At 45.3% G+C, this 16870-nt stretch overlaps 1 protein-coding gene across 1 annotated transcript; it reads right to left on the reverse strand.

The window, feature by feature from the left end:
- Positions 1 to 2181: 2181 nt before the first annotated feature.
- LOC139053866 (uncharacterized) lies at positions 2182 to 13525 on the reverse strand. Its single transcript, XM_070530556.1, has 4 exons — positions 13390 to 13525; positions 12602 to 12750; positions 10435 to 10611; positions 2182 to 2344 (listed from the first exon to the last, which is right to left on the reverse strand). Exons 1-4 carry the CDS (start codon positions 13523 to 13525, stop codon positions 2258 to 2260), a joined length of 549 nt encoding a protein of 182 aa, XP_070386657.1. The 3' UTR covers positions 2182 to 2257.
- Positions 13526 to 16870: the final 3345 nt, after the last annotated feature.

Raw genomic sequence — 16870 nt, forward strand, 5'->3', positions numbered from 1 at the left:
CGTAACAATATGGTTCCTTGCCGTTGACACCCTCCGGTTACCGTTTGATTGTCACTTCGGTCGACCATTTAACAAGATATGCCGAGACTGCCCCTCTGCGATCCGGTACCGCTTCTGAGGTCACCGACTTTTTCTTGCGCCCTATCGTCTTGCGCCACGGGGCTCCTCACGTTCATCTCACAAGTTCTCGAGGAAGTTCTTCGGGCCACTAATACCGTCCACAAATCTACTTCTACCTATCATCAGCAAACCAATGGCCTTACTGAGCGCTTCCACCGTACGCTGTCTGACATGATTTCCATGTACATCCGTCCTGACCACACTGACTGGAATAAAATTCTTCCTTTTGTGACATTCGCATATAATACTGCTATTCAACGGACTACCGGCTACAGCCCCTTCTTCCTTGTATATGGCCGATCTCCTTCCACCATATTCGACAGAGAACTCTTTTTCGCACTTTCTTCGCCTAAAGCGTCACTTCCAGAAGAATTTGCTGCCCGAGTTGTACATTGCCGTCTATTCGCCCAGCAAAGCACAGCAACTACCCAAGCTGAGCGCAAGCGTCACTGCGACAACAAACGCCGTGACCTACGTTTTCACCCTGGAGACCAAGTCCTGCTTTGGACTCCAGTCCGCACCCCAGGCCTCTGTGAGAAGTTCCTTCCCCGCTACATTGGCCCATACACCGTTGTGCAGCAAACATCTCCAGTGAACTATCCCGTCCGCCCAGTACACTCCGTCACTGACCGGCGCCGCCGGAATGCCGAAATTGTTCACGTGTCGCGGATGAAGCCCTTCACTCCCCGTTTAGATAATCTCTAATCTGCGGCCAGGCTGGCCGCTTCCATGACGGGGGGAAGTTAGTGTAAGCCCTATTACGTACTTCGTCGTTTTCATTTGTACATAGCCATCATCATCTTCCCTATTCTTCGCGCGTGAGCTGGGGCGTTGCCTTCTTTTGGAATACACAGCGCTGCACAACTTCATCGGTCTCGGTATTTTATATATATATATATATATATATATATATATATATATATATATATATATATATATATATATATATATATATATATATATATATATATATATATATATATATATATATATATATATATATATATATCGAGAGAGAGAGAGAGAGAGAGAGAGAGAGATGAAGTCGTAGTGGTTGGCCCCGAAATAAATTTCTGGCTACTGTGCCACTGACCACAATGCCCGCACTGCAATCGCACGGGAGAGTTGCTTCACATGATGTGGTCTCGCACACACAATCTAAAGCTAAAAGTACAGACAACAGATACACAGCACAGTGGGAGGCCACATACCCTGCTCAACCTGGATCCAACTCACCAGAAATGGCTCGCGTATTGGGCGGCGAGGGCAATCCATTGTCAACGAAAGCCCCGCGCCGAGGGCCCGGCAATTATGATTCAGGAATAAGAATCGCTGCATGACTAAAGCTTACCTCTTATTTTGTACTCTACTACAATCATTTTATTAAGATTTAGCAAAACTCGATCGGCACTGGATAAATCGACGTACTATATAGCTAGCAGCTTTTTTGGCGCTAAGTTAGCCATCTATGCAGTGCCAGGAGCGCTCTTGGCTACACATTTCGAAGAGTCCAATGCTGAGCCACGTAAAGTCTCCGGAATACCGCCTCGTTTCCTTGGTGCCTGTGGCCAACGTAGCGCAAATGCCGACGATGCACCACTGCCACTATGAAAGCTCATTTTTAAAATAGAGCTCCCTTCCGTGAAAATTATGCAAATCTAGTTTATTCTGATAGCGAACGTGGGGTCATTCAATATTTTTCTTTCATAGGTCACGTGCATAATACGTTCAGCTGCGTGTTACATTGAAGTGTGCTATTTTTTTTCTCACCTAAAGCAAAAAGTGGGTGCGCATTCGAATCGTACAAATACAGTTAGCTACGTCAATTTGGGGGCGGAGTCCGAGTCTAGAATCTTGTCTACGAGCGAACTTACCCAAGCGAGCGATCCGAGCATTTATAAATTGGGGGCATATTACATTCAGGTCCACATTTCCATTAAGGTGCGCGTAACAGTCAGGCGGGCGTTTATTTTTCAAAATTTAAGCACGCGAAAATTGGCTGCACGTTAGTTTGGGGGCACAATAGAATCGTGCCCCGAACACATTTTGATACACACAATCTTAAAAAACACATCTTTAATACAAGTAAAACAAAAAATGGCAAAAAAATAAACTATTTACAAGTACATAGGCAGCACTAAACGTCGTTGCGCAGTTGTGCTATTTCAGCTCGCACTGCTGCTACTTCATCAAATACCTGCTGGAGCATTCCTTGAATGTCACGCTACAAAAGAAATGAAGATTGATAATGAGAGAGCGAGAAGGCAGCTACTAAAGAACAAGCAGTGCACCAGCTGGGGTTCAGCAGGTCATCACTCATGAATGAACAGAAATAACACAGATGCGCAGCAAATTAGAATATATTTCAGTTGACATTACCATTGTCTTGTTACTAACATTGCAAGTCACCAACTGTGGGTACCTACAGTTTATTTACTGCACAATGTGCTGTTGGGACCAAGCAGGGTTATTACAGAACCCTAGAACTTCTTGGTGGTCTAGTTGGTATGTATACAGTAAAACCTCGTTAATTAGAACTCGGTCAATCCGAAATCCTGGACAATTCGAGGGTTTTCTGCCCTCCCACATTTTCCAATGTAAATTTGACCGGATAATTTCAACTAGCGGCCTAGGCCAACCCAGTTAATTCGAAGATTTGGGGTGCTATGCAGCAATTCCTGATCCCCATTTCACCACAAACCCGACGAAATGATGGCCATTCAGAGCAGCGAGGCGACGCCACATAGCAATCACTATTATTTATAGACGAAGCACCCAACCCATAGTACTGCTAGCACAAAAATCAGCCCACGGCGCGCCCTGCGCACCGCCGAAACGCGTGCCTGCAGAGGAGAAGACATGCTTCACTGCAACGCAGCGGGCAGATTTGTTTTTGTCACATGCTCTCGTCCCCCGCTCCGCACGCACCTCGCAGTCGCAGTGTCAGCGCGTATTCCGTGCCACTGCCACTGGCTGCTGTTCGCCCACTCTCTCTCCGCGCCTGTGGTGACGTGTGTTTGCACAATGTCGGCCTGCGCCATTTCTTTGTGTGCAGTGGTTAGGGGTGTTGCAGCCAGCGTGTACTTTTTTTCTTTTTCCCCGAACTGTGCAGAAGTGCCAGTGAGCAAAGATCCAAAAATATAAGACTTTGACGCTGCAGCAGAAGTTCTGGTTGGAAAGAACTTCTGCTGGTTGGTTCTGGTTGGCTGGTTGGTTCTGGTTGGCTGAAAGGCACAGCGTGCCCCTCTCGACGTTGTCCACAATATCGAAGAACAAGTCGAAGATACTAGAGGCCTACAGCAAGACATTCTTCGAAGCGGTCGCGAGTACGGGCTCCCACGTACTAAGACATGGAATCAGCTTTACTTCGCTGGCTGCAGAAAGCAAACACAGCCCACCTTCCCGTCAATGGAACGATACTGCGGGAGAAGGCCAACGACTTAGCTCTACAACCTGGGCACAAAGAGTTCAAGTGTAGCAATCGATGGTTCAGCCATTTTAAAGAGTTCAATAATTTGACCTTCGTAGCCGTTTGTGGCGAGAGTTGCAGCACAAACGAAAGCGTCGACGACGACTGGAACACACGTTCGGTCTGTTGCTTAGCGAGTACGGTGCAGACAATGTGTACAAGTTTAACGAGGCAGCCCTTTTTTACAAGATGCTGTGCACAAAAACGTTCGCAGCGAAGGACAACGTGGTCAAGGGTCGAAAGCAGGGCAAGGAAAGAATTACCATTCTGTTCGGCGCAAACATGTGCGATAAATACAAGCTGCCACTACTCGTAGCTGGAAAGAGTGGGAAGCCTCACTGCTTTAAAAATGCATGGCTGTCGCCAGAGGATGAGCTTATCTACCGGCACAACAAGAAAGCCAGAGTCTCAGGTGCAATATTTGAAGATTACGTTCGGCAGCTTGACCGCAAGTTCGCTGCTACAGGCAAGAATGTACTCTTTGTTGTTGATAATTGCCTGGCACATGGCGACATCCCACACGTGAAAGCTATCGGGATGGCATTTCCTCCTCCGAACACCACGTCGATCTCGCAGCCAATGGAGCAAGCCAATAGACCACACGAGGAAGATTTACCGCCACCACCTGCTCAAGCGCATTTTCATTTGCTACGACAACGGCAAGGAGTACTCCATCGACCTCCTCGGGGCCATATGTCTTATTGTGTATGCGAGGAAACAAATGGAGGTGTTTCGAACACGCTGGCTTCTCGAAGGAAAGCACCGTCGATGCTGATGCTGACTATTCATGTGCACTTGATGAAGAAGGAGCCAAGTATTGCGACCGCATCAATGCACTCTGTGCAGAGCATAGCAAATCTGGTGCAGTGGGCTTCACCGAATATCTAAACTCTGAAAGTGATCAGCAAACCTGCTACTCAGAATTGGAGAGTGAAGCTAACGATGATGCGACCACATGCAATAACAGCGACGACGACGACATTAACGAGGCCTCCCGAGTACCCGCTCTCGGGGAAGTTATCGGATCGCTGAAAGTTATCCGCAGTTTTGTTGAGGGCCACGGTGGAAATTCTCAAATACTGCACGTAGTTGACAAACTATAAAACATGACCCTTGGAATCTCGAAGTAAAGAACACAGCAAACCAGCATCTCCGATTACTTCCAAGGGTCCAAGGATCCAAGGGTCGCTGAATAAAGGTACTGCATTCCTGCAGCGCAATTTTTTGCCTGGGTTGTATTTTATCTGTGCGTTCGGTCAATTTGAAAACCCGCTTCATTTGAAGATTTCTTGCAGTCCCGGTGACTTCGAATTAACGAGGTTTTACTGTATTTGACAGCATATTTGTCTCTATATAACTGCAACCACACAAGGACACATTGATCGGACTAGTGTACAAACTCATGTATTTGTGTCTATGTGCAGACAGTTTTGCTAAGAAATGTGCCATGGAAAGATTGATTTCATGTGGTTGATAATCTCTCACATGCCAAAGCAATGCCATGAGAGATTAAAGGTCTCTATTGAGTTTGGCCTACACGAAATTAAACCTCTCACAGGCAGCCAAAGCCTGGAACAGAAGTATTTTTATTCTTCCCTCTTCAGAAAGAGGCTATGGCAGCCAGAATTTCCAACATGCAATCTTGTCCTCTGCAATCCCATTAGTGAAGTGACAAGTTAGTGGCAAACACACAACCAACTCACCATTTATATCTTATAGGCTGCTCCCTTCTAAGATACCTAACCAAATAGCTTGAATTCAGCAGTGGGTACGAAAAAAGAAAAAGAAAGAAATGAAAGAAGACTTTTTTCGTAGCAAACTATTTCCTATCATAAAAGGCTGCTACGGAAACACTAAATCAGTCTACCACGAAACAGCATTCCTTGAAAAGTCGATGTGCATTAATTTCACAATAGGTAGACTGTTAGAAACAAAAAAGGTAGAAGTTAAAATTTTTAAATAGGGACAACAAGGTTGGCAAAGATAAAAACCATGTGGGTGGTAACGATCAGAAGTGCTGCCATGCTGCTAGCCCTGGTCCACAGCTAAACACTTATGACTTTTCTGCCAACACTCTCATGGAATCAGCATCTAAACTCTTGTCCGTCTGTCACAGAAGGAAGAGGACCCACTCTCCACAAGAGAACCAACAATGTGATCTTGCGACTTCGATAATAGATCTGGGACCTTTAAGATGACAGCGCTGAAGCTAGCTATTAGAGATGCAATAACATGGCCTTATTTCTCATAAACCTCTGTCCATCCATCCATCTGTCCGGTCACCGAACGCATCCAATTATTCATCCACCAATTCTATGCAGTCACCAGGAAGGAAAACTGGAGCTGAAATGCTGTTCTATCCAGGGAAACGCTGGGATCTAAAGGTTGGCAGATTGGCATCCTTTTTTTGAAGGGCCAAGACAAATCAAAGACTCATTAGGTGAACCACATTTGATCTCTGACAAAGCTTCAGTATTTAATAAAACAGCATGTAAAATGCTTTTTTCTGCGTTGCATGCAATCACAGTGTCAAAAGACCACTTGTATTGTGTCGTTTGTGTTGTACAGTTATATAACAAGTAGACAGTACCAGTGGACTACTAATAGTGGAGGAAAGACATCTGCATACTATACCGTCAGCCAGTCTTGCTTGATAAGTTTGTCGTTTTCAGCTTACTTTGAACCATAGGTGCATTAACATTATTAAGCAGGGGTGTGCGCAAATATTCGAAATTCCGAGTGAAAACTGAACAGTCTTTGCTATTCGATGCATATTGAATTCAAGAATTTGCTATTGAAGTTGCCAAATATTTATTTTCATTCGAATACGAAGGATGACAACACTTATTAGAGCCTAAAGAAAGGCAGAGTAAAGTGGTCCCGCTTCCGTATGACTTTTGTTACATGTTAGCCACAGTTGCCGCACAGACAATAGTTGCTGAGCAATGCACTGAGTAGCTCGGTTTTAGTAATACATACACTCAATGAAGATGCCTCAACTTTAGGCAGCCTAGGAGTGTTTTCTCAATTTGCCATTAAACAGAAATATGGGTCGATGTAGGATATAGCTAGACCCTTGACTGAGGTGAACAAATTTGGAATTCTTCAACACAGTTAACCACAGAACACACCTTAATCAATATGCTCACTCTTTGTCAGAGATGGAAATAACAGGTGTATTGTGAGAATTCTCAACTGTGGCAGCTGCTAGTCACTTATGACATCCCGCACATCACATCACTGGTGATGTCGAAGGCAGCGGTTTGCAGAACTGGGCACTCTCGACACTCATCAGGCAATGGGTAACATCTAGTCAGTAAAGTAGGTGCAGCCGGCAAACCAGTGCATTTGTAGCTGACTGTCTTGCATCACTAATCGGCCATTCACTCATTTTGATGGTCTAGCTCCCATTGCTTGTATGACAATGAATAACTTTTACTCAGCAGACTGTTGCCCTATGGTGGGACGCCTTCTAGGAAGCCTTGGTGCCGAGCTGTCCTCTCCGCCTGGTCCATCAGCTTGTGCTAGACATCCGGGTGACTGCAGCTTCAGGTTTTTCATGCCGTGTTCACACACTATGATGACTGACGAGACTTCCCTACCGCACTGCCAATTTTACCCAGCAAATAGTCATTCTCGCGCATGGCGTTCACGAAGCAGCTGAGATTTTCGTGGAAGTCAGCAGTTGCACAAACCCTGACTGCACCATTTGATGACCAAACAGTGCAATGCCATCGTTGCTCATGCTCACATTCACAAATTCTACTACATTTCTGCACGCAACAATAAAGTCAAGCCAAGGCCTACTAATTCTGCACTCCGAGACACTAATAATGCACATTTGCATACCATTTGCAATGTTAGTTAGTGCATTTGCAACAGGAACAACATAAATGAGAATACTTTCTTCCCGCCTTTTTCATTCTTGTCCCGCAGTGGCCAGATGACAGGAGAAATTGTCACAAGGGGGCAATTTTTCACAAATTTCCTTGCAACAAGCTTTCTAAGGCAGGCATACAGTCTATTATCTGGACATTACCTCACTATGTTTGCATCCCTATAAGATGAAGCACAATGCTTGTAGTTATGTTCAACCTTGTTCCTTTAACATCTAGTGTGTTATTCATGTTTCATTGCTATCAGTGTCAAGGTTGTTTCAGATATGATAACCTTTCAGTTCCTCACTCACGAGACCTCCAGTTGACCAGAGGTGCAGTTACAAACGGCACTGCATGTGTCTAATAAAATATGCTCCACACAACCATTACTACAATTCACTTTGTTTTGAAATCAGAAATTAGTTGGTATTCAATTCAATTCTTGTATACATGTTTTGTCTCACGAAAACAATATTGTCTCGTGACTATTTCAGTTGATTTCAGTATGTATGTATGATACATGTTGCTGCGTACGGCCTGCGTGCCGAATTGTTGCGGGAGCAGAAGCCTTCGTCAGGCCACATGGCCTTTAGCTTCTGCTTCCTTTCTGTTGTAAACAGGAGAAATAAAAATTCATTCATTCATTCATTCATTCATATTCGATGACCACCTTTTCATGAATATTCATATTCAATTAGAGGATCTCGCTATTTGAATATACCTATTACGAGCGCAACAACACTTTTTCTTAATGTGGGCCCAAATCCACCTCAGTGACTGTTGCCCCTAAGCCAGAGAAAAAAATCTCTAAGGCTATGCTCTTTTGGGCTGCATATGCCAGAAGCGACTTCAAGGCCGGAAACACATCATGGGTGCCATGTCTTAGATACTACCTATATTTATTTCCAAGGAAGCGTTATATGCGAGGCCAAGCCACAGTTAACATAAGCAGAACCACTCCCAGCATTCACATGGTGGCACAATGTATAATAAAAAAAATCGCTTAGACAGTGATACCAGATTTCTCTCCAGGTAATATTTCAGAAACTGACCATTCTTTTCTTTCCTCTCACCTGGAGGAACGCTCATCTGACAAGACATATACATATATACAAGACATATACATCTGACAAGACGTATAAAGATAATTATAGTGTAGCCACTACAATCCACGTATTTGCAGTAGTGCTGCGTTAACAGCAAACTTTTGCGTTCGAAAAGAATTCGAATATTAAACTTTGAGTGCAAAGCAAATTGAATGTGTTGCTAATACATCCAAGTCAAAATACAAAAAAAGTACTACGAAACATGGCCAAAAAAGATAATTATTGCACAACTACTGTACTCCCACATACTTGTCCCTAGAAAAAAAAAGAACGGTCCAATACAGCTGTTCAACAGAACGGATGGCTACAAGTTGAATCACTGAATGTTATCACGGAGGAAAGTGAACTCATCAACATGCCCCAGAAGAATACATGCTCTCCTACCACTAACGACTGCACCGGACACTGAGAACAGGCGCTCGCTAGACTTGCTTGTGGCTGCTATGACTAGGTACCATGAAAACGCAACTGTGCCACGCAGCGACGCAGATGACGCAACGTAGGGTTGGCATCACCCTTGTGTAGGGCGTGAGAGCGGTGGCCTCTGGGGCGCTGCAGAGGCTCTTAGTTACGTCTAACGCTAGCTGCTAGGCCTGACATCTAACGGTAGCTGCTGGGCAAGAAACTACCGTTAAGAAGTCGTTTGCTCGCTCCTGAGCACCCCGGAAGCCTCTATTCCTGCACTTGGGGTGATGCCGACTGTACATTATCGGACAGACACGGGTAACTTGATATTTTACCGTTTTTAGAGTTAATAAAGCTCATATTTAAATTTTGCATGCTGAAGATAGCTATACCGCGCCCTTTATGCAAGCCCAAAACCTCTCTCCGTGAGTGGTGCAAACGAAGGAAGGGAATCTTCAGCTGCACGTCAGCCAGGAAAAGTTTCTACTGGCAGAAAACTGGAAAATATTCGGACCTCGATGACAAGCTTGCAGACGTTCTGGAGCAACTCTGTGTAGACCAAGCTTCTCAAGGTAAAGAGCCTTGAATGAAACTGTCAGCAGAATAAACTCCACATTCTATGCGAGTGTATTGTGCTCGTATTTTTATCTTTCCTGGTCATCAACATGCCATAGTTTTAAAAAACCTTGTAACATTACATTCAGGGGCATTTTTATTTTGAACTTCAAAAAATTGGGTGCACATTACATTCAATTAAATAGAGTATAAGCAGATGCTGTGCTTCACACTTTCATGCTGCGCTTTTTCTTGTCTCACCATGCCCTATTGAAAATTTCGGTTATAGACTGGAACTTGTGTGATACTGTATAAGAAGCATTTTACCAAACAATTTTTGAAATTGGTTAGTTATTGGATAAGTAGAAGAAACTGAACTGTACTGCTTATAATCCGGCCACGAGGCAAATCTCACTGTTGACAGGAAACGCTCGCCCCCTTTGTCTGGACTAGTGTCCACAAGCAATGTTCCTTCCCTGCCTTTTTTCCATTCGGGAGCCGAAGAACCGCGTGACGTTCATGTGACAAGCCCTGCCTTTTTTTTGTCTTCTCTTCCTTTTTTGATGCACGGCCTATTTTCAGTGCCGGTGTTCTGCGTTCTACAATGGATGGCTAACTGAAGTTACCTGTCATGGTCAGTGATATCGCAAGGAGTGCGTTTTATGCAGAGACACGTGTGCTTCCAACCTTGACTCTCACTCAAAGTTCAGCTCCCTCAAGAGGAAGGACGCAATGCTTCCCATTTGAAATTTGAACTGTTTCCTCATCAGGCAGTCATTTTCCCACTTTGCAGACACGGATTCCACTTACGCAATTTATGCACTGAACTCGATAGTTTGCAATGCTCAAACCTGGTGAAGTGCTCTTCGAGAGGAAGAAAGGGGGAGGAGTTTACACCAACCATGAATGAGTGACTCATGAGGGTCACTTGGATGTGGATGTGACGCAGGTGTGCGTCAATGCGGCGAGACTGCTCGGCCAACAGGCCTTCCATGTTCTGCGTGTGGCTTTCCAGCATGTCTTCCAGGAGGCGTACACGTGCTGCCAGTGTGGGAGCGTCGGGCTGCCTCTCGACGTCCTGCAAAGATAAACACCGTCATGGGCAGCAGCAAGGGGCAGGGCCTCCCTGCAATTACAACGGCATAGTTCATCAGCAGTACGCCGGCCAAGAATAATTCGGGGAACCGGGTGGCTTGATTTGACAGCAGAATTATCTGGCTGAGGAACGATTCTATAAAAACAGCTTTCATTGATTTCACGAAACAGGTTCATTATTACAGGGAAAAAATGAAACACAGAGTTTCATTTTCTTTAATTCTGCACGGGAGACCCACTGCTGGTATGTCAGTGGGACCTTGCAGATTTAAATGTACTTTTTTGTAATTTGGCCACATTGAATCTGTAAAAATTCTTGAAACTTGCATTAATTCTGTAGCTCCTTTAGGACACCATGCAGCTTATTTTTACATAGCATTTGCATTGCTCTCGAGTAGTGTTGGCATTTGTGTTTATGTGAAATAAAATTTGTTGAACATTACAAATCTTTCGTGACATTTTGCACTTTTCACTGAAGCATTTGTATTGCAATAAATATTAATGAGTTTTCACATGAGCAGAGTTTATGACTATGGCAACTTTTAAATTTTAAAGAAATGTACGCAAGGCAGTGCCTTGAAGTTTCATCTTGAAGATCAAGTAAGCATCAAAGTATATATATATCCCGAGTTAGGATGAAAACGACTTGCTTCCCTTCAAGATACTCCACGACTTAGGCAACCTTTTCTCCCACTGTTTTACCCAACTCTGGTGCTCCTCAAGCTTCATGCTGCTGAGTGGGCCTACAAAGTCATATTCACCTTGTGTGCAGTGGGAAATCTTTACTGAATTTTCATTTTAAAAATCAAGAAAAAAATGGCACAGAGTGTGGTCCAATAAATAAGGTGCATGGGTGTGCCGGCCAATACCTTTCAAGTCTCTTTCAATGCGATTTTCCAACTTATGACAAAATATCAAACAAGTTTTCATTTTTTGCTTTTTGTCCTCTGTGAGCAGGCAGCAAACAAGCATTGTGACAACACATCTCATGGCCAATTCCACACCCAAAATCCATTCGCATGAGTTAAAACTCATGCCAGCAGCTCATGAAATCTTGTCAGTTGTGTAGAAATGTTGAAGCTTTTTTACCAAACCTTTTTGGCAATCTCGGAGGTTCGACTGGTTGAAGGTCGGCCGAAGTGAGAATGGTCTTTAATGCACATTTTCCTTCATGAAACCGCCCAAATCGCACAAAAACTCATGTACAGCTCGGTGCCCCTTCCATAAATGTAGTTCGAAGCATTTACAATAGTTTCTCTGGTCACTATTTTTTCCCCAAAGTGGAATAAAACTTCAAAGTTTGTTGTCTGTTACGAAGAGATTTTGCGATTTCACAAGACAAGCACGAAAACAGTCGGCACAACTGTCACATCAAAGCCGTAAGACATCTTGTAATGTCAGCTCAGAGTGTCTACCTAGCACACCCACCTAGTAAGAACACACAGAAATATAATAAGTGGTGGGAATGGCCAAGAGCATTTTAGAGCAGCTTTCGTGGCAGAGTAAATGACGATTTGGAGCAGATTTTGTAGCACTCAACAATTATGATTCTGAATGGTTATCAGTGGGGCACTTCTCATTGCACATCAAAAACGGTGCTATGCGAATATTCCCGAGGAAGATAATCCGCATACGTGATCACTCATGAACAAATGTCAACCATCACGCAACCAAAATGAGTAAACCTGCCTGCTCGGTACAGAAAATATTGTGCATTCACAGCCGTAAAGTAAGTCACAAAAAGGCACAAAATGCTTGCAGCAATACAGTCATGTGGTACGCAGGACGGTTCTTTAAACATACAATATGCATCAGTGGTGTGCACCCTTGTCCTGTACGTTGGAACCCAACTGTTGCTCTCGCTTCACCTGCCGCTGCTGCCAAGAAACAACATAAAACAAACACGGCGCATCACTGTGCATGCATACCACAACCGTAACGGCAAAACTAAAAAAGTCACGAGAGTAACTCACTATCTCAGATGAGCCCCCCACCTGCAGGGTCTCTTCTAGCACTGATGGCACAGAGTTGCTCGATGCCGAAGAAGCATCCCGGTTTGTTGGGTGACCATTGTGCGCTGGACCCTGGCTGCCATTCACGTGGGGCAACCCTGGAAGTGCAGCTGAAAGGGAGAGCAACAAGTATTTTCAATCTGACCCTAGGTGGATTGATTGACAATTGGCAAGACAAAGAAGGTGCAATGCCAAATTCGCCGACACACCCGACAGCCCGAGTAAGCATGGGTGCACTCACCTCTTCTATTCTTATCACTCTACTTTCTCCCTTTTGCATTTTCTTTAAATTCTCGAGCAGGAAATAAACGGGTCTTCTGCATAGTACTGCTGTCCTGTTATTATTGGCATGGCATTGCCACCGCACAGTCCGGAGTTAACAGTGGCGATGAGGATCTCTACCCAGGCACAACTACTTCCACATACCAGCCATGGGACGCAGCTGCCCACCGGCCTGCTTTCAGCTATGGCTTACAAGCTCCGGAATTTCCAAGAACACTCAGACAAGTGGCAAGCATACCTCACAGAAGTGGACGCATACTTTGAAGCAAACAATGTTAAGAATGGTGCCAAGAAAAAGGCCTTGTTGGTCGCAGCGTTACGATTGGGGAATGCCAGGGTCCTAACCGGTAGAGTTACACCAAAAAAGCCATGGCAATGAGGGACCCCGAACGTCCTTACGTGTACACAGATTCATGATCGGCAGCCAGAGCATTCGCCTAGGGCTCGATATCACGGGAAGTGCCGGCCGTCCTCGGCAACGCGGGAGTCGCGGGTCATCACATCGTCAAATAGTTTCCGGCCCACATCGGGGCAGACGTGCACCCTGACTTTCCCAATACCAATGAGCTGGCGCAAGGCCGTGCGCAAGGACTCGCACACCATAGCGATCGTGGCGAGCGAAGCAGCGGGGAGGGAGGGGAGCATGAAGGCCCGCTGCTCACCTTCAACGAAATAACAACGCACTATAGCTGTCGAGGTGGACCTTCTCGCTCCCCCACGCTAAGCTCACTAGACCACAGTCATCGATAGAGAATGCTTCAGACAGGGTCGTTCCCCTCGAGAGGCAGACTGAGCCTTTATTCACCAGAGGTAGAGCCACAATTTCTGGATTGTGGCGACTCATACTGCCCGCTAGCGCACATGCTCTGGCAATGCTCCGCATTAAGCGGCGCCGTGTTCAGTAAAGAAGATTGGATGGACGCCCAGCAAAGCGACGACCACCAGACCCAGCTCTGGGCCGTCCCGAGGGCTCACGAAAGGGCGGATGCTCACGGGCTTCTCGTCTCAACGTGGGTGTGGCCCGCGACCCCTGCTGGCCACTAAACAAAGTGTGGGTGGGGAGGGGTTCCTCAGGACTCAATAAAGTTATTTCCTCCTCCTCCTCCTTTACATATCAAAAAGTTGTCTCAACTCTGAGTGAGCACTAGGATCCATCACCGAACAAGAGAGCAGAAAGTTTTTGAATCGAAACCCACAGGAACAAGAATCAGTACAGGCATTTACTGTCAAGATCTGAAGGCTAGCCCATAGCTGCAATTTTTCATCCATGTTGGAAATACAGTCCAAACCCGTGATAAGAAAATCCCGTGAATACGAAATTCTCGCAACAACAAAATATTTTCGCATCCCCACTGAACCCCCGTAGGATTCAATGCATTTTGTACGTCTCGACAATGAAATGTTGCTGTGCTACAATCCCGCATCAATTAAATTTGCTAGAACGTAACCCCGCATATCACCTACGCGCCAAGGCTAGCAGGCTCCAAAATACACTCAAATGCGATTGCTTAGCACTAAAATTGCGTAATATACCACCACATTATACTTGCATGCACTGCCATTTTTGTTTATGAAAACAACCAAGCACCAGAAGTGATCACACCGGAACATGTCATGACCGCCATCTTGTTTGTTGATCGCCCGTTTGAAGCAGCAGCATGTTGCTACAGACATGCGACGATGGTTTTTGCACACCTAGTGCAGCGCGTAATGTGCGCCACAACGAGAAAAATACTGCAAAAACAAGGTCACCCAGGAAGATGCATTCCTTTGTTCAAGAACGCTGGTTTTGTTGCAACCAGACAGGCATCGTGTGTGGGTTCGGCGCCGTACGTAAATATGTGCGAAGTGGCCATAATCTCGATCCACTACCTTCGCATATACGAGATACGATCACTTTCGCACTCGGCACCAGACGCGTCGGCGTCTACAGGCGACAGTGTGCGCTGGAGAAATGCTGCTGCATGCTTGGAGTGCTGTTGCTCTGCGTCCGGTGCTGAGTTACGCAATATATCACAAAAGTGACCGTTTCTCCAAAACCAATTGACTGAGAATACTGTTGCATGGCAGTGGTGCCACTGATGACAGACTCGGGCGGCACACTTTTTGTACTGTTGGCAATGCAGTTCTATATCCTCGAGTTAGCTTGCCAAACTAAGCTAATGGAATTTTGACAGTAAAGTTTCCTTCTGAAACATATTGCCTATCTGTACTGTCTCATTTCACAAAAACGAAATTCTCGCGAAAGTGAATTTTTCCCTGTTCCTCGCCAATTTCGTTATTGCGAGGTTCAACTGTAATGCTCAGGGATAGAATCATTTGAGCCGTGCGGTTGAAAAATCTGCAGAAACAGCTGCTAGCCAAGGATATGATCCTTTCAGAAGCCAAAGCACTTGCTGTGGCAGCAGAAAGTGCAGAACTCAGTTCACGACAGATGGAAAAGCAAGGTAATGCCATCAGTGTCCTCAAGGTCAAGCAGAAATATGAACCATGTGATATTAGGAATGAAGAAAGCAGCTTATCGCAACAACACAGCTGCTGTGTTAGACGTGGATACAAAACCGTTGTATGCTCACTGCGAAGACACCGGTGTTACAAATGCGGGAAACAACGCCACTTGGCACTTGTATGTTCTTGGGTAACAGTGAACAACCAAACCTTGGCGCTAACAGCCAATTGTTCAGATGAAGCTGAAGATATTGACAGCAGCACATTGCAAATATAGTCTAACGACGAATTAATCCCTGGTTCCAGAGATACAAAAGCATGTCACATGGAACGGAATCACCTTGAAGACTGTAGCCAATACAGGTTCGCCTGTGTGCGTAGTGCCAAGAGCAACATACGAGGCCTATCGTCATCAGCGGCTGCCACTCGGTAAAGCTACGGTGACACGCATGCTATCTAGGAAAGTTACCAGTGCTCGGAGTTCGGGAAATTCAGCTTTCTATGGGGCAACAAACGTTGACTAATCTCATGGTGTTTGACTGTGAAGGCCCCAGCTTGTAAGGCCGTGGTTTATTGCAGAAGCTTGCAACTCAAGGGGTGCCGCTCCTTCACACTGCATCTCATAGTTCATATCTGTGGAGATTTTGAAGTAACTCTGAACCTTGTGTGCGAAATGGAATGGTACCCTCTGCCCATAGTCAATGACATCTTCGCTACTCTACGTGGAGGGCAGCAGTTCAGCAGCTTGGATTAATGCAATGCTTACAAACAAATTGCACTATATGAAGATTCGCGTAAATTGGCCATCATAAGCAGTCACAAAGGGCTCTTTTGTTATAATCGACTGCTGTTCAGGATTGCATTGGCACCTGCGATTTTTCAAAGGACAATTGGATATGTTCTGCAAGGCCTTTCGGGGGTGCAAGCATGTCTTAATAGCAGAAACGAAAGATAACCCCAGTACTAATCTGCAAGTGGTCCTGTGGCACTTTAGACAGTATGGCCTCAAGCTTCGCTCAGAGAAGTGCGGGCTAGGTGAAGCGGCAGTTACGTATCTAGGCCCTAGAACTGACGCAGCAGGGTTGCACCCAACAGAGAAGAACACCGAAGCAATTAGGCTGGCTCCAGCTCCTCAAAATGTCGCAGAGTTGCAGTCTTTCTTGGGCATGCTGACATTCTATAACAAATCTGTCCAAATCTGTCCACGCTCCTGCACCATCTGTACCATCTACTAGAAAATAAATCAAAATGGTCTTGGAAAGGGCACGAAGATGAGGCATTCCAGATGGCTAAAGACACTGTGTTCCGTGGCTGTGCTAACTCACTTCGACCCTGCAAGAAAATTATTTCTGGAAAGTAACGCTTCACCTGATGGTGTGGGGCAGCTCTTTTTCATCGGACAGAGGGACAATATCGGTGTAGTAAGAAACTAGTATGGCAACCTGGAAGAAGGCACGAACATGCTTGGGAACAGTTTGAAGTAATAGGTCTGCGGAAACC

Source organism: Dermacentor albipictus, unplaced genomic scaffold (assembly GCF_038994185.2).
Source record: "Dermacentor albipictus isolate Rhodes 1998 colony unplaced genomic scaffold, USDA_Dalb.pri_finalv2 scaffold_272, whole genome shotgun sequence".
NCBI classification, from domain to species: Eukaryota; Metazoa; Arthropoda; class Arachnida; order Ixodida; family Ixodidae; genus Dermacentor; species Dermacentor albipictus.

Bases quoted from the DNA above. Each gene is read 5' to 3' on its own strand.
- LOC139053866 (XM_070530556.1), bottom strand. From the start codon at position 13,525: ATGGTGTGCGAGTCCTTGCGCACGGCCTTGCGCCAGCTCATTGGTATT. The intron at 12,751-13,389 runs GCCGGCACTTCC...TCTCCCTTTCAG, and splicing joins CTCCCGCGTTGCCGAGGACG to CTGCACTTCCAGGGTTGCCC. The intron at 10,612-12,601 runs GTGAGTTACTCT...TTATCTTTGCAG, and splicing joins TGGGGGGCTCATCTGAGATA to GACGTCGAGAGGCAGCCCGA.